This window comes from Dufourea novaeangliae, unplaced genomic scaffold (genome assembly GCF_001272555.1).
Source record: "Dufourea novaeangliae isolate 0120121106 unplaced genomic scaffold, ASM127255v1 scaffold108, whole genome shotgun sequence".
Classification (NCBI taxonomy): Eukaryota; Metazoa; Arthropoda; class Insecta; order Hymenoptera; family Halictidae; genus Dufourea; species Dufourea novaeangliae.
Window position 1 is genome coordinate 4,031,886 of NW_015374014.1, and position 18,905 is coordinate 4,050,790.

The 18,905-nt window shown below is 36.7% G+C and overlaps 1 protein-coding gene across 1 annotated transcript; it reads left to right on the plus strand.

The window, feature by feature from the left end:
* The first annotated feature begins 1,454 nt into the window (after positions 1 to 1,454).
* LOC107188781 (metabotropic glutamate receptor 7) lies at positions 1,455 to 17,799 on the plus strand. The gene is made up of 6 exons (XM_015577138.1): positions 1,455 to 1,889; positions 5,855 to 6,088; positions 8,488 to 8,645; positions 10,121 to 10,521; positions 13,336 to 13,413; positions 17,657 to 17,799. The coding sequence occupies exons 1-6, from the start codon at positions 1,455 to 1,457 to the stop codon at positions 17,797 to 17,799; spliced, it is 1,449 nt and encodes a 482-aa protein (XP_015432624.1).
* Positions 17,800 to 18,905: the final 1,106 nt, after the last annotated feature.

An 18,905-nucleotide genomic window follows, 5' to 3' on the forward strand; every position in this document is an offset into this window, starting at 1 on the left:
CTTGTCGCGCCGGTGTGTTTGTGTGTGTGTGCGTGTGTGTGTGCGTGTGTGTGTTCATCGACCTCTTCGTTCGGTCAAGTTCCGTATCGAGATAAATCGCTTTCATCTGAAATCGACGGTGAAACCTCCGGGGACAATATTTGTGTCTATAATTGGTCTGCAACGTGGAGTATTTTCCCGTTGATTCTCGAAGAGAAAGAAGAAATCTTGCAACGTGATTCGGACAGGAGACATAAGAGATGCGCAGGACGCAGTGTCGTCGAGATCTCGAAGGCAGAGGATGATCCACGTTTCGAAGGTCCAGTTGTTACTGTGATTAAACAATTCCATTAACTGTCGTTCAGCTTAACGCATACCACGCTGCGTGGGATATACGTTCTTTTTTTTTTATTTTTTTGTTCTCGGCGTGCATAGTACATGTATACCTGTCTTTTACGATTTTACTCCGGTTTTACTGCGGTTCATGCTTCACTCTACTTACGGCTGACCCTGTTCATAATAATTAATGGTGTTAGGCTCCATGAATGCCTGCAGACTGGTCATGCTTGGCTCTCGCGGAGAATAGACCGCGGTTTATTTGCTCGAGTGCCGTACGGAAATTCTACTCGGAATTTTACTTTTTATTTCATTCATAATTTTGCCTATGTTCGAGACTCCGTAATATCCCGTTTCACCTTAGATTTTCCGCTCGAACCGTGAAACTGGTCGGTAGATAACTCCCGAAACGAAAAGAAAATCTGTTACCGATACGCTTGTGTTAATATGTAGTAAATCGAATGCAATAAATCGAATCGGTCTTTTGGAGAGAGAGAGATTCCGCATAGAAAAAGCCTGTATCACAGAAACCAAGTGGAGGAACTAATAATTCATAAAATCATTAGAAAACCCGACGGACTTTACAAAACGAAACTGCAATTAGCGTCACGTACAACACAACAGATCACTCCAAAGTTACAAAACCGAACGGTATATACGTACAAACTGAAAAGAGTAAATCCGCGTGTACTCCACGACACAAGTCAAGTGTCATTTTAACACAATTCTCCCCTTTCCACAATCCCCGGTTAATTACCACCAAAACGCGTCGAATGTCGTTCCCAAGAATGGATTCCTCGAACGTACTGGACCAGGTTTCGGATTAATCACAAACGCGAATCGTGATTGCAGGTGCGCGATCCCTCAGCGTAAAGGGAAGCGGGGGTAAGGATGCGCTTACGCAGGAAACGGTGCATGTCCCGGTGACGCTACAGAAGCTAGAAAAAAGAAAGAAACAGCAAAACAAAATAAAAAAAAAAAAACAAAAAGGAAGAAGAGGGATACGAAAAAAAAAAAAAAAAAAAAAGAAAAAAAAAAAAAAAAAAAAAAACAAAAAGGAAGAAGAGGGATACGAAAAAAAAAAAAAAAGAAAAAGGGACCGTCATAGAGAGATCGATCACGGAAGCACGAATGACGCGATGAAACTGAGTCCCATTATCCTGTCGTGGGCCACGGCGAGTTGGCTCGGCCCAACCGGAACTACGGGGATACGGGTGCAGCCGTCGAAGGACTACGAGTTGTCCACGGAATTCTTCCTGGTCCCGGGCGACACGGGGATCGACAGGAACGGTCTGGCGAGCGTGGCCAGTGTCATCAGCGTCCCGGCGCCGAACAGGACCGTTTCGGTGTTCAGGCCCCAACCACCGCCGCAACCGCCGCCACAACCATCGCTGCCGCCGCCGTCACCGCCGGCACAGCCGGCTGGAAAAAAGAGCCCGGAGATCGAGGCCGATACTCAACCGTACCCGGCGAGGTCCTTGCTCAGACAACGACCCTGGGCTCTTCCTCTGGCGGCCCTTAGCGCGGCCACGATGCTCCTCATGGCTGGCTTCGAGGTTTTCGTACTGCTCAAGGTCGGTTCGTTTACCTTTACGACACCCGTACGGTTTTCCAAACGGATTTTATTATGATATACGCGAGCCGGGGACTCACTCGGGATACGGCTCGATGTTCGTCGGTTTTCTCACTTGGAGTCGTCGAGTATTCGTGATTCTTGCGGTTTAACGAGGAAATTTAACCCTGGACACTAGCTGCATGTGTCGAGAGTACACCTGTCCCCTCCGATTTAAACGGTAGATCGGTTCCTCAGAATATCGTGCAAATCGAAATCATGGCTTTTTGTAGGAAAAACCGTGTAAATCGAGAAAAAATACAAAATGCACATAATCTAGTCAGTTATTTGATTACATTCATTTATTTCTATCTAAAGTAAGAGTAAAATACAAATGAAAAAGAAAACATATCAGATCATTCGTGAAATAACAATTATATAAAGCTGTACCTAATTCATTTTAGTATCTCCTTTTATAAAAGAATAGACGCTAATAAATATGTTTTTTTTTTTGTGTACAAAGAAGAGGGAATTCCTTTTTTTAGGTTTAATGCCAGGGTTAACAAACGAACGGTACTAAAAAATTACTGTACAAGTATGTATCCAGTATTAATTGTTGTTTTTAACAGTTTTTTTTTGGGAAATTCATGTAAAAAATGTACCGTGTAAATTGGGGGATAGGTGTATGTGACACTCTTGGATCGCAGATGACCCAAAGCACAGGGTATTCAACAAAATACCCGAATGAAGGAATTTTTAATAACTTTCGACTGGATAGAGATGATTTTATTGAACTTTTGAGGTTTTCGAAATGTTTTTCTAGATACGATTAGATGATCGATAATGTATGACAAAATTATGCAATATTTTGTACAGCATATTGTCTTAACACATTTTTTTTATTGCTGTTTCGAGCTTAGTAACTGATTTAGGAACTTGGTAATTCAATTTGTCATTGATGTGTGTATACCCGTAAAGAATAATCGAGTGGTGACATATCCGGTGAATATGCAGACCAGTCAAGACTCCCAGGATAGTGTAGACATCATGCAAACTTAATCAAAATTTGCCAAATATTTATCTACGATGTTGTTATAATTTCCTCAAACTGATAGCGCCCGTAGTTAATTTCCATGCGCGCAATTTAAATTCAATTCGTTCGAGTTTCTTTTACCACCCTGTAGATATTTGAAATGTTATTGAATACCCCCGAATAATTCTTTTGTTATTTTTTTTTGGACATCTCGAGGAAGGATAACTGCAGTATTTTCTTTTGATCTAAAAAAAGGAAATCTGAATGCAAAAGTTATTTTGAACTGAATGCTAAAAGGATTAAAAGGGTTACTATACGTATTCTTTTCTATAACCTTTATGTACGAGATGATTCGATGTTGTTGGTTTTCTCGCAAATATTCGAATTTCATGAAGTGGTTTATGTAACGAGGAATTTGATAGAGATCTGCTTTGTTAACAATTAATAAACTTCGTAGAAAGGATGTGTCTGAAATCATACTACGAAAGTATACGAAGTAATACTACGTAAGTCGAAAATATCGAATGAAATTTTTTCATACATGGCTCTGGTTTCGAGAAAATTGAGTTTGAATATTCGTTAAGTACGCGTGCACTTAACTAGCCTCAACCTGCTCGCCTTACCTAATCTCGCTGTTAGCTAGGATTTGGTATAGTTTAAAATAATGCAGTAAGTTTTAATGTTTAAATTCTTCACATTTTTCATTATCTTTAGAATTAACTATTTCCTCAATGTGATTCCAAAAATGAAAATCGAGAGTACAGTTCTAGTAATCGATAAGCTAAGTAACTGTTTCGCCTCGGTCGATCCAACAGTTGTGCTGCTCGTTTAATTTTCTGGCACCTCTTGTAAAGTGTGCTGGAGCTCCATGGTATTGAAATATTAACTTGTGTCCGATAGTTTACAAACATAAACAGAAACAACTTTCATTAAAAAGAGTTATTTTGTATTACGATCAGTTGTCTAATAACTATTGAACCTAACAGTGTTCAACTCATGTTAAAAAAAAGATACTTTCAGAGATTTAACGTCTCCCAATTCTTATTAACCCTCCGAGCACGGAAGCATGGTCAGCGGTCCCTATTGTTTAAATTGAGATCTATACGTTATAAACAGGCATGGATATTAAAAAATCTAATTTCCATGGGCCAAATATTTATTAATATTATCATTAAAAATTCGACTTTAATATTTACAAAATCTCTTAATTGTTCATTCATTGGTGCATTTACCTGATGTTAAACCTAATGGAACTTTGTTGTTCATATACTTCTTTATGGTATAAATACACTAAAACCGCTGTCTAATAAATTACAAAATCACAGGACATTATTTCCAAAGAGCATAGGAGATTTTCTTTCAAAGTCGTGAACCAGATTTCACCGATATAATGCGGCACCGCGACACCAGAAATTCCAGTCAAGATCATTTCAGAATTCAGGCCTACGATGACCGTTATAAAATTTAATTTACAGTTTCGATCACTTCATTTCCGGGCATCGCGCGCGATCGAAAATTCCTCGGATCGCGTTCGAAGTATTATCAACCGTTTCGAATCTGCCTTCGTGTTCAATGATACGAGACCAATTCTCGCGGTCTTACGAGTCGGTTAATGGAGATTTGAGGAAGCGGCCGGTGAAATAGAGCTTGTAGAAGAATTTTTTTATCTCTTTCTCTCTCTCTCTCTTTCTCGCGTGACAGCGCGTGCAGAGAAGAGGTGAATCGTAATTGTTTTCGTTCGTACCCCTCGACAAGCTCCAATAACCCGGCGTGCTCGCAATTTCGCCCGAGACCTAGGCCTAGTTTGCATGTCGATTGCCTATTTCTCTTTTCCCGTGTCGTCTGCTCGTGCCGATACACTTCATTGAACAGGAGCCGTCAGGAAAGTCCTCGATATCGAGCACGATACATTTCTGTAATGCCTACCGTTATGTTACCCAACGCTACGAGACCGAGTTCCTTTGTTCTTTATATGAAATACACAGTTAAAGTAGAATTCTGATTCACTTCTTTCGAAAAGTTTACATTTTCATTTCTGTTTTTCTTTGGTAATGGCATAATTAGGTATATTGGAATATGTGAACTTGATACTTTGCAATTTCGTTGGTGAATGAACAGTGCAGTTTCTTGGTTTTCATTGAATTTTTTAGGTTTACTGAGAAATGATCCACTGTGTTTTTAAAATTGTGGAACGGTATATTTTAAAATGAAAATATTTTGCTTGGCTGTTTCGCTGGGTAAAAATGGGATATACGATCCTGGAAATTGTTATGAAGACAGATAAATTAATATACAATAAATGCTCGATAAGTGTTCGAGGGGTCCTTGAAACCGAACATTAAATATTTCATGAACTAATCGCCATATGTGGCTGAAACACATATCATTGGCTTCAGAATTCCAAGCTATATCACTGTGCTAAACCTCATTAAAAAGTGAGCGTTACACCTGGGAACTTCTTCGTGAATTATTAATTTCACCTATTCTGTACTAAGAACCTCCGAGGCCGTTCTATCCGGTTGTATTATAAAATCATTCTATCCTGATGAAGGTTAATGTAATTTCTCATCCACTTAAAACAAATTCTGGTCTTTATCATGTTATAAACATGATCAATATAATTCCATGTACAGTAAAGACTCGATGAGAGTTGGATATGAAGTTCCTCGTGAGAGTTTCTACTTCATCCCCACCACTGGGGAGGGGAGGCCGTGGAACGTACAAAGCGCATAATTAATTGTGCCTATCCCCTTCTTTCGGGCAAATAATAGATTTGTAAGGTGTTGAAACGACAGTTTTGAAGCAAACCCGAGTTTCGAACTCTCATGGAGTCTTTACTATATTTCGTAATTATAGCTGGATTAATAGTAACATTAACGCGTTGAAACATGCATTCAATTTCCACGTAGTGACAAAAATGTGTATCTAACGTAAATAAATTGGATATTTTTCAGGCCAGAGTGACCGCGCCGAATAGACGACATTTATTTCTGGGACAAGCCCTTCTTCTAGGCCTCTTCCTCTTGGCCGGACTCTCAGCAGCAGCCTCCCTAAGTCAAAATCCGCTATCCTGTGCTGCATTTCGACTAGTCGGTCTACCCGCTGCTCTTGTGTTTGCTGCCCTTTTGGTTAAATGCGTCTTTTTACTTTCACTGAATAGCGGCATCTACCTGCCGGCACCGTATCAGGTGAGCTAGCAAAGCAATTAAATTTCACAATTAATACAGTAGGTGTATGTATGTATGTCAAAATCAGTTATACTGTCTTGATATGTAATTTTAATTTCTGTTGTATACAGTCAGTGTTGTGTCAGTCGTCGGAGGACATTTTTGGGACACCCTGTATACCCAGAAACCACCACGATACATGCTGGTCTACTTAAATGTATCTGTCATTTGTCTTTAAACAATGACCTTAAAAAAAATGTTTCTATGACATGTGCTCATTCGAATAGTGTAACTTTGTTCCAAGGATTTTTCTATAGAACAAGTAACGACAATATTTAAGTGGTCCTTCCTGTGTATGTATTTCAGGAGTTTTTAACGCTAAAATTACGAATTCTTACACTTTCGAACGTTGAAATTACTTGCACTATCTTTTAAAACTGAACAGTGGAAGAGACAGCATCCACGATATTTACTTTTAAATGCAACGGGTGTTCAGGTTTTAAATAAACTTATCCCACATCTATTGTAGCTCGAAAAAAACTGCCTTAAATCTTATCAAAGAGTATCTCAGTATTAAATTTACTGATAAAATATTATACGTAGTTCGTCACATCGCCAGAAGAAAAAGAAAATCTTTTCCTGACGTTTCTTAAGAAATTTACGTGCTCGTCAAAACTATACAGCTGCCGGAATGTCTTTATCGTACCACACCATTAGTTCTCCTGTTTCCATCATCGAGTAGCCTGGTCTCATGTTACAGAGAAAAGGAAAACCGTTGCCTCAACTCAAGCCCAAGCTGCTCGTTCAATAGTAATTGAAATTACACGACGAAAGTCGCGATTCATCGTCTTTAACGATCCTTACCACCCCCGACACAATGGTTCACCGATGTTCCGATGATTCCCCCGCGATTCTGGCACGCTAATCGAAAGTTTCCATTTAGCCGATTGTGAGCGAGGCTTTACGAAACGACTCTCACGATGGATGCACACGAGGGAGGTAAGGGGGATTATTCTTATCGAGATCCGGATGTCGATCTCGATCGACTATTTGTACGCGCTGGACGGGGCTTGAATGGAAAGTAATGCAGTAGTAACGCCCGCTAGTAATAGCAGTAAGTGCAGCTGTCGTGGTCGTTAAGTACATCTCGTTCTACATTGAATAACGTTAATATTTCCGATACTCCGGGCGTAACGGATTCGACGGGTTTCGCTTTGTTGCTCCTCGCCCAGTAGGTGTGATTATACGCATCCAAGGAAGCGACGATAAGAGCGCATCCGAAACCAGTCTCGGAAATGTCCTATCAGAAAAATCCGCTGGTTTCGTTGCGTAATAAAATTTTTCTGATATACATTGACGATATTATTACGCATTTTTTAAGGGTTATAGTTGGGGAAGGGGGTGCGGTGCCACCTCGGACTTTCGAAAATTATAGGGGTATTCGGCAATTCTTTTATTTTAAACAATGGACACAATGGAAAATCTGGTTAATAATATTTATTATAGTACATCTATGGAAGATTGTAAAAAGATTTTTTGTTTTTTTTTTTCAACAAAATGCCGGTGCTAGAGCCGCCGTGTGCGCGTATTGTGCACTTTGGTGTATCTTACAGAAAAACATAAAAAACTTTCATTTTCTAGAAGATTAAAACTAAAGTACACACGGATTTTACGATTGCTTGAAAATATTTTTCGCTACAGAGGATGTTATTCCATCTGTAAAAATATGTTCAAAATGTAGATAAAATATTTTTGTATAATGCTTCGTTTTTGGGATAATCAATTTTGGTAATTCACCTCATACCTACGTGCTATGTAGTCGGGCTGACAATAAGTAGAAATGGAATGTAACGAACAGACGCGTCAGCCAAGTCTTATTCAATCAAGGGGCTCAAAAGAAAAACGACCCTTATGAAATATTTCGGTTTTTGTGATAACAACAGATTATAGTGCTTAAAAACGAGACTCGCAACATGGTGGAACCTGTACTATCAAAAATTAAAAACGACCTATGTCTTGATCGAAAAGAAAATTGATTGATTCTTGAAATTCCTTCAGTGTACGGAAAATTAGTATCCTCATGGGTTCCACAGACCCAACACACGTACTAGAGGGTTAAAGATGCAAAAATATTTCTATACTCTCTTGACAAAAAAAAAATTGTCAAGAGTCGTTTTTATTATGAGCCCTTCAATTACATGCGTATCCAGTAGATCTTCAAATTCGATTATCTCGAAAATGACGCATCACAAATAAAATTTTGTTATGTATTTTCAACCTATTTTAGCGTGTAGAATAATCTCCTGTCCGGTTGTAACACCCATTCTGAACCACCTTGTATATTCTCTAGCGACACAGGATTTTTTCAACACTTTCAATTTTTCCGCCACTTACATTTCAAAACTGTTTTATTGTTACAGGCATTAGTATTGGGATTCGCCGTCCTGGTGCAGGTAGCTATCGTTGGGCAATGGTTTTACGGTCATCCGCCAGCCGTGGTCCAGGTACTGGCCACAGGACACAGCTCCCCAACATCCTGTTGCAAAACTCCCCTCGGGCAGATTGTGGCCTCCCTCGGGTAAACTTTTCAAATGTAAACTTTCCAGCGACACTATTTTTTCCGGCTCTGCGTGATTCCCCGACATTTAACATTTAACTAAATGTTCGATGTTATTCAGTGGAGTCACACATACCTTCTGTTTTCTTCGAATACACTTAGTAGTCAACTTTCATCCTGTATATCTTACTTATTGCTATTGGATTTAAAAATTATTGTTAAATTCAAGAATTCTTATCCCTAATATTCTCTAGCTGCTTTTTAATCAAATTCTCTCTTTTTGCCGCCGAAGACATTCGTGAATTACTGCAACGCTTCTTTCTTCCGTGTCGAAATAAGAGCGATTGAAAGCATTAGTGGCGTAAGTCAATAAATATGCTTTTGGATTATTTAGGGATTTAGAGAAAGTCTTAAATAAGATTTGACGTCTAAGCGTATAAGTCACCGGGACACCGCGGTTTCAACACACACTTAACAATTCTAATGCATCTTCATGTTTAATGTTTATTAGAAATAAAAAGAATATTAATCAACATAGATAATGTCAGCATGCTTAGCATCAAGTGTAACATAAAAATGGCTGCATATGATAGGCAATGATCATATCACGCTGAAAGCACCAGTTCTCGTCTGATCACTGAAGTTAAGCAGCATTGAGCGTGGTTAGTACTTGGATGGTTGACCGCTTGGGAACACCACGTATCGTTGTCACCTTTTTTGTTCTTGTCTTGGTTATGTTTTATAACAGCAACTTTATTTTCCCTAAACTTCGTCTTTTACTCACATTTTATACATCTCTATTTATATGAGCATTTAAAAGCATTGGTGGTGTAAGTCAATAAATAGCTTTTGGATTATTTAGTGATTTAGAAAAGTAACCCCCTCCTGATTTAATATACACATGTAGTCAAGTATACTGATTAGACTGAATATAATCATTGATCAGTGATCATATGATCATAATCACATCATAATTGAGTATGATGATCATACTGACTGATTGCAAGTATACTATGTATGTATACATAGATCAACTCATATCGATATGATATACTCAACACTTGTTAAGTTATTAGCGAACCCATACACCATCTATGCGCAAGATAGATCGAGGCTAGATGTGATGATAAATAAAATAATGATGTTAAATAAAACTCCTCCAAACCTAATTTGCACTATTAATACCTTCAAGGTCTGACATCACGGAAATCATTATAGTTCCTGGAAGTTATTTTTAAATATCAAAGTAGCAGACAGAGCTTATGCAAAAACTTAATGCATATCGTTTGTCCGTAAAGTTATATAGCATACACATCCATGGATAAAATAGAATGAGGTTATGGCTGTCCTCCGATGATGTGAACTAAAACTCATCAAAAATTCACTTACATCATTAATGCATCGAAGAACTCGTACGAAGTGCCTGACGAAATTGAACTTCGTGTATACAAATGTTCTGTAGGCAGCGTGCTCAGAATATAACGTTTCGGTTTCAGGTATCCCGGTGCATTACTCGTGGCAGTCGCTTGTTTGGCAGTCAGGGCACGAGGCGTCAGAGACAACAACCGGGAAGCGGCGTTTATCGGTCTCGCTGTCGGTTTATCGCTTCCGATTTGGATATCGAGCGCGATCGGCTCGGTGGCCGCTTCCTCGGAGAGCGACAGAGAGGCCTGGTTGGCTTATGGTTTATTAACCACTTCTCTCCTCGTGTTCTTGACGATGTTCCTGCCGAAGGGCCGGCAATTGGCCGCGCTTGGCCGCGAAGCTCCTGATACGGTGATCCGTGATCGCGACGACGGACTGAGCTCGCTTCCCTGCAGCGGCTACTCGCCCTCTTTCTTCCATTTCAAACCAGCGGAGGCCTCATTGAAGAGGAAGCTGCATTATCACAGCGCTGGTATATTTATATTATACTTACAATTTGTTGCCACGGGCGCAGGATGTTAGTTGAAACTGGAGGCTGACTTTAGCCTCTCGAAAACCAAACTGATTAGCTGCGTCAAAAATAACGGTGGAAGTTTTTTACATTGTCGACATTAATTGTTTAAAATCGGACTTGAAATTTATGAAGACTACACGTGTTATTTAGTAAATTATGTAAGACGTAGGCTTGATATTAACCCTCGGAGGGTCTAGGACGGTCGCGGCAGACGATTGCAGGGTCATTTTTATTCGTAGTAAAATTTCACTTTTAATCAGGTTTCAAGAAGAAATTGTGAATATAATTATATGTATATTTTCAAGTTGATATATTATATTTACACGTAACTAGAGAGAATACGGTATTAGGTACAAATGGATCAAAATGACCCTGCATTTGTTTTACGAGGGTTAAAATATGTGAAGTACGTAAAACTGAAGGTATTGTTAGATTGCAATGAGTGGATACGATGCTTGCTGTCCAGGTACCAGTTTCCTTCTGAATTTGAGGTACAGAATATCGGGAAATATTCGTCGGTCGCTGAGTATATAGATGGTTAATGAGAATGCAGATTTGGGTGGAAAGGTGATGAAATTTATGGTTCATGAGGCCTGAAGTTTCCGGGATCTTAAATTTTTCGGTCCAGCACGTAGGTCTTTTAAGTGGTATTTTTCGCAATAGCCCAAATTAAAGCAGGTGAAAGTTAGCGGATATTGGGTACTCCAACAATATTAGAAATATTAGAATTATAGAAAGTGGAGTTAATCAATTTGGCTTCTAAGACTTCTGTGGTGTATGTAGGGTCATCTAAAGAAGGGGTTGACGATCAATTTTGTCTTTAAACAAATAAATTTAACTGACTCTAAATAATTATATTTGTTGAAAGAACAATTGAGTATTATAAGTTTCAGTAATCATCATGAAAATTCTCTCTCTGAAATGAGAATAATTTGTTATCACAAGAATATGTAATTGAGAATGCTTTATATTTTGTTGCAAAATACAATTCTGTCACATGTTTCGCATTTTTGTGCACAAAGATTTGTGAAATATTCAGTTATTTCCAGCTGAAAATGTAACTTAGAATATTTCAGCGACATATTTTAGAATTATCTAACTGAGTATTTATAATATTTTATATATTAATTATTCTGTTGGAAATTTTCGACGTGTGATATTCAAATAGTAAAGTCATTCGAAAATCGCGAACGAAACGCGACCTAAGTTAAATCGATTACAGCGTTTCAGTTTGAAGTAAGAATCATTATGCAAACTGCTATAGTGGCTATAACTCGGAAGCAAGGCCATAGAGGGAAAACCTATAAACTTGTTTTATTACTCGTATATTCGAAATTTACTGTTGAAATTATGCTTGCTTTTACGTAACATCCTGTACAAATAATTCATATCACTTTAAGTGGTTTTTAAATAATTCTCTTATTTTTAATAGTACGAAACATATTTGTTAGTACTCAAATTTTTTTGGTAAATATTAAAACAAATTTTAGAAATTACTCTTATACAGTAAAGGATAAGACACACTAGACAAATTGTTTAAAGAAATCAGGATAATGACGTCACCTATAGTAACGTAGGTAGTCACTTTTGGATAGTGTAGTCCTTTTTAAAGAAATTTTTGTCTAGCTTTTTTCTTTTATAGTTAACGCAGAATCTGCAAAAAAAATAAGTTTTTTATATTTAATGAACAAGCTTCATTTTTTGGTATCATTTAGATTATTTAATATCATTCAAATCCTTTAACTGTTTATACCAGTCTGATTCAAGAAACAAATTTTCATGGTTATTACTCAGGATTTATCTAAAAAGTTTAGAATACTACGTAGAAATACTATTCCACACGTTTTTAGAGTTTACTACAGAGATCAACGTCTGTAAAATATATTTTTTAAGGCCTGAAATCGAGCCACACGCGATCGTGGTTTCATCGTACTTTTTTCCCGCCGAAGGAACGAATTTCACCCGTGCTTTCGTGCACGCACGAACCATTATACTTTACGTAGTGTCCGTGATTATCGTTCCGTTTCGCTCATTCGGTACGATATTAACGGGCTCGTCGTGTTTCTTCTGTAACAGGACAAAAATGATTATCTTTTATTATGCATTAAATCGAATGTGTTAATTAAATTCCAATTAATGTAGTGAAGCAGTACAGTAATACATACCGTACACTGGAACACGGAAATAAATAAGGCCATGTAACTGTAGTATCTCTTACTTTGAGTATAATGAAATTGACGATAAAGTTGTGTATAATTAATTATTATTAGTTTTTTACACACAATTTTCTTATCTCTACGTGTAGAAATAACAATAAAATGGTTGAAGCTCTGTTAAAATGTTTAATACAGAAATAACAAAAGTTTGTCGAGCTAAATTTAATACGCACTGTAAACAAAATTGAGACGAAGCGGCCGACATCTTTCAATACAGCACGAGGATTAAGTGATTTCTTTAATTGCTAGCAAAATTCTAGTTTGTACAATATAATCAAAAATTTCATGTTTCCGTATGAACGGGATAACTTTTGCTCGATCAGTCGAACTTTTTGACTATTTCATTTTAACAATTAACTTTTTAACGATTGATCGAAAAATCTTAGAACACCGCGGTATAACATTTTCTTAAGTATTATGTTTATAACTGGGATACAATTATTACCTGACTGGCGTGTAAACACAAAAACGACATTACTATTTTTAATAGAAATTCGACTATTATCGTTTTTAATGTTAGCATAGGTATGACTTATCGGAGTGCTTTGAATTGTAGATCGTGTGGCATTAGTTTCATCCGCTCTACCTGGATGCACTGCCTGCAGGCATGGTGGAAGCCCCATATACACCGAAGGTAAGGCTTTCCAGAAATTAGCTGGTTATTAGGTACCGGTACTATCGATTATAATAACATAAGAGGCATGTTAAAGTATTAATAGACACGCAAGCCGTAGCCTTTCCTGGACGTTTAACGAAATTTTACGGAAACACATGTGTATTTCGTTCGTTTTGATTTATTTCACAATGAAAATAATTTTATATAATTAACGTTATACAAAAATTACTACACGAAGAATCAAAATTCGATGAAATAAGTATATCACAAGTAAAGCCTTTAAAGTATTAATGAAGCATATGGTGGAGTTAAAGAATTACTTTATGAAAATGTTAAAAATATTACATATTATTTATTATTCTGGGTTATAATTCCTTGCAGAAGCGTAATTTATTATTTATCATTAAATTGCAGACGTTTTTATAAAATTCGCATTCTTATAAATTGATTTACTAAAGAGAAAATGAAATTTCACTAACAGTCTCATTAGGTTAAACGTGAAATAATAATTTCATACATTGAAATTATCAATTTTAACATTTATTCAAAATGTTAAAGAATATTCACCCTTATAGATCAAATTGTGAATAAACGCACATTAACAAATACTATCGTTCGACCCAAGAGAAGAAGTAAAATCTGATCGTTATATAAAAAGATTTCTGAATTGTTACACTAGAAATCAAATATGTACGTTATTATTATTGAACATGAGAAAGATCTTAAGGTGCTCAGAGTACTAGGGATGAACTCATCTGGGACCAACGTTTAGGTAATCCAACATTTCATTTGCGATTGTTTTCAATCAACCTACATTATTAAATTCTATTTTTTAACATTGTGGTTATGAAAGGTAATTCCAGGGATTCGTTTGATTATTTTGCCGTCACTATTCCTTCTTCCAACTAGGAATATGTATAATAATTTCGTTAAGAATACAAACTCTTCCGTATAAAAATCGTATGATTTCACTGCTTTGTCCTTAATGGGTTAAAGGAACGGAAAGCATAAAATTTCTGGGTTCAAGTTAGGTATCTTCCATCCAGGTATGGAACAATTGGAGAAAGAATTAGTTTCCGAAAATTGCCCTGGAAACTTCCGGTTTTCGTTTATTCTATATACACATATATGTATATACCACGCTTGAAACTTTTCCTCCGTTACGGCATCGCCTCGGGCGACCTTCACCTCGAGTAACGAACGAAAGGGAGGAAAAACCTCGAGCTGGAAAGGCGGAGAGGGAGAAAGTTTCGAGGCGGAGGTCAAGCGCTTCTCCGGGAATTAAACTGGAAGGGGAGACGGATCCCGTTAGATCAGACGACGCTGGTTGATTAACCGATTGGTGTCCTGTTGAACAATCAAACTTCTTTTTTCACCATTTTCTTTTATGTCCAAAACACACTCCTTATAGATTTCCTGTCTTGTAAAAGATAATTGACTTTCGACTGACGTAGTCAAAAGATGAAACAGATACTTCATTTTCAGGTAATTTGTTCTGACTGAACTGCGAATTTTTATGCAAAATATTATTTTATGAAATGATTTGTAAAACCAGGAGTAAAACTAGAAAATCCTTTCTTCCTTCAAGGATTTTTGGGGTGAAAATGAAATAAAAAATTTGTTAAACTCAATCGAATTTTTATGTTTTACTATATTTGACATAGTTTTGCATAAAATTCATAGTCTAGTTATGATAGAGACACTGTCCGTGATATAACCCCTGACAAAAAGTCTGTTGGAGAGATTATTCCGATATTCGACACGAAAAATACTTCTATTAACCATAAATGGTGTTCGATTTATTGGGTTTTGGTGGACTGTTAATATAGAAATGTATATGTATTTTTGTTAGTTAAATGAAAAAGTGAGATGTTGTTTGGAGAACCATTATCATTTGTTTTGTACAGTAATTTTATAATACTAGCGGACACTACGTTATTTTTTATTTAGTAAACAGACAAGAGTATTCATTGCTTTATTAATATTTTTTACAAATATCATCAAATCTTCTATTTTATTTCTATATTATTTCGGTGGATTACATATTTTCTGCCAGGGGTAGCAATTACATTTTGATCAAATCTTTAACATTTGATTATTCATTTTCACTTCATAAGTTTAATTATTTCGATCCGAGAGGATTGTCATACATCGTCGAAATTTCATTTTAATTACAACATTTACTGATCACAAAATTAATTCACAAAATTACTATCCATGATCCTGAATTGTCGGAAGATTTTAAGCTGTTTCGAAATATTTCTGCCTACCTGGAGAACATTCCGAATAACTGTTTTCGTTTCGTGTTACGTCTCCGTGCTGCAGTGCCCATTATTGCGGGTAGGGTGTGGAATATACTACAAATTGCGAGACAAAGGTCACCAGCCTGCAAGGCATAAACCATCCGCTCGTTTATGACACTGGTCATGGTAATCGTACTGTCCAGCTCACGTCGCTTTATCGTTTTACGATTAGATTTATGAATCGGTTGATTTCGTATCGGAGATCCTCCCGAGATCTCGGTTAAAATTATTCAATTTATTTTCTAGTCAATTATTAAAACAACGGAATCTCTGCATTGCTTCGCAGACATCCCTCCTCCTTCGCATAATTTTTATAACAACACGTTTTTTGGTATTACTTTTTCATTGTAATAATTTCATAATCATTCTTAGTAGTAATATAAAGTTTATGGTTACTTATACCATTACAATTCGAAATTCTCGTTAATTTTACTGTCAGTGTCAAGGATGAGTTCCATGCTGTTAGAAGTTATTGGCCCGTATCGCCCTGCTTCTGCTACCTCTTCAGACCGATTCGATTTCAACGAATAATAAAATTACTCGTCCGTTGCAAGAAACTTTCGAATAATTATACGGCTGTGAAAAGTGTGACAGGTGCGACCCACTTCGAATCGCGGTTACGTTTACAAAGTTAATCGTGTTGCTGTTTAATGGGAAACCCCATCTTAGTGATTCACTGTGTAATTTTGTTAAGTACTGTCTACGTAACCGGTAGATCTGGTAAAAATATCAGAATGAGGATAAGACGTTTGTCATATATAAAGAAATTGCTATAAACATGAAATTGAAACATTATTGCTTAAGTACCGAGACCTTGTGTTGCACGTGTTGGTCACGTATTCAAAGAAATAATTGCAAGGAAATTATAGTATATCATTTTCGAAACTTAAATAATGAAGAAATATGTGATAATGTAAATTTCCGCTGTAAACAAGTATATAAATGAGTAACGATATGCATAGATGAATTTTTGAATGAATTTTCGACACAGAACTGAATAATATTATTAATATCGTGAATGAAAAAATATATATGCATATTTACCGTTGGAATACATCACGGTCTACTGCTTAAACGGTATAACAGGTGGATACATAATACACTTTCATCATTACCGGAAATTAATATTAAGATTTGGTAGGGCACCAATGCACACTCCGTGTTTTAACCCAATTTTTCATTCTGTGAGTATTGCTTTGAGAAAGATAAACCCACGAAGATCAGCCTTATCGTAATTTATTATAGCATGTATGTATGTGTGTCTGTGTGTGTGTTTGCATTTTCTTATTGCCTTTTCCGTCAGTAAACGGCATGCGGTAAAATTAACTTTCTAAGGTAATTAGCCTGGTAGTCTAATGTTTCTTATGGGAAACTTAGAAACTGATACGAAACATGAGAAGATACTCAGTAGTAGTTATTACCTTATTAAGCTTTGCACAAAGTGCATCTACAGTTTAATGATGACAATATTAATGTAAAAATGGTATTAAAAGTAACGTTATTATCCTTCTGTTATCAAGATAAAACCTAAAAGACTTACCGATTCTAATTTTCTCATCTCTTTTTCCGCTTCAAGCAGTAACAATTTACCAGTCATACTATGCTTATCATATGATTTATTAAACAAAACATATCGTACCCCCATGAGAAATGTGTCTAGAGATGGTACTAACATTACTTTGTTCAGTACATGAAATGCTACGTAATGAATCAGTTTCTTTTCGTTCTCCTGAACAATTACATGTTTTCGATTTGTGACACTTTTCTTGCGGGTGTGTGTTATAACTGACGTAAAATAGGAAACAAATTTTTCATAATTATAGAGAGTCAAGACAAAAGTCTCGTAAATCTCGTTTGAGTTTTGAGATCCAAATACGATCTCTCGGTACCAGAGAGTTAATAATAGAATCAATCAAGTGATTGTAATTAATAAAAAAACATTTATGTATGTTTCACAGATGTCCACGGGCCAATGGAGACGTTCGTTTTGCCGCACGGCATGTACTTAAGGCCAGAAGACGCTGGTAACTTGTATACGACACTATCGGCGAATCCGAATGTATTTTTCCAACGGGCCGCTCATCCAGGGATGATGTACTGATAACGATCCCGGAAGTTCTTTGTCAGAAAACTTTGCGGTTTCGATAAACGAAAAGCTTCATTCCTACCTTCTTAGATTAGATACACCACGCAACAACAGACCACGGTTTCCGTTTGTTCGCGTTGTTATTGTAAATAACAGAATGCAGGAGCATCGTGCTAGATTTCGCTGGTCCTTTTGTAATGGCGGCGCTCGATTATTACCATGAAAAAATCAAACGACAACAGCTGGAGGCGAATTTTCACGAGATATTATAATAAAGGTGCGATACCTTTTCTATAATCTGTCTTGTTTTTTCCATCGTTTACATGTTAATTGTTATATAAATGTTTCTGATCGATCCACGTTGACATTGTTTGAAACCGGGGTAACTCTAAAAGAATGTTATTGCATTATTTTCCGCATATTAAGAAACGTTCCGCGTGCTGTAAATTGACATGATAAAAAGTTACAAGAGAGTTCACTGGAAAACTTTCTTCACGATTGCTCTTTTATCTGTCAATGAATCATTGCTAGCCGATCTGAACCGTTTCAGCCGTTTTTTCATTATGTTGCAATCAGTTGTAGAGTGTACAGCATAGCGAGTAATACATTTTTAGCATCGTAAGTCTGTTTATTAAACAAAAAAACCAGAAGTGAAACTAAACTTTCGAAGAAAATTTTCTTTGCGTGACAATACCATGTAATGGTGCCATTTAAACTTTTTTTAATCGCTAAACTATTAACCTTCTTTATGAAAATTCTTTAAAAGTTCATGCTTCTTAAGGCTACAAGTATTATACTTTTATACATTTCTATTGATACTTCGTTAGATTTTAACAAATTATACAAAGTCATAACGAATAAAATTCTTTCGTGTGCTGCTTCGTTTTCGAAACAGTCGAATTTGAATATGTGTTTGTTAGTACAATTTAATCCGTGTACCTACTTGTCACTGACTGTTTTTATTTCTGTTAATGTTCATGAACACTGACTGTAACAATTTGATATAAATCCATAAGCAAGAGTTAGTAAGGTCAATACAAAACAGATCACATCGTATGACTGGCAGTATCTATTACAAGTGGAACTGGAAATAACAGATAGACACAAATTCAAGAGACTCG

What these genes read in the sequence shown, in the direction of transcription:
- LOC107188781 (XM_015577138.1), top strand. Translation starts at nt 1,455, where the DNA reads ATGAAACTGAGTCCCATTATCCTGTCGTGGGCCACGGCGAGTTGGCTC. An exon ending in AGGTTTTCGTACTGCTCAAG is followed by an intron (nt 1,890 to 5,854) that starts GTCGGTTCGTTT and finishes GATATTTTTCAG; the next exon opens with GCCAGAGTGACCGCGCCGAA. An exon ending in GCTGCATTATCACAGCGCTG is followed by an intron (nt 10,522 to 13,335) that starts GTATATTTATAT and finishes TTTGAATTGTAG; the next exon opens with ATCGTGTGGCATTAGTTTCA.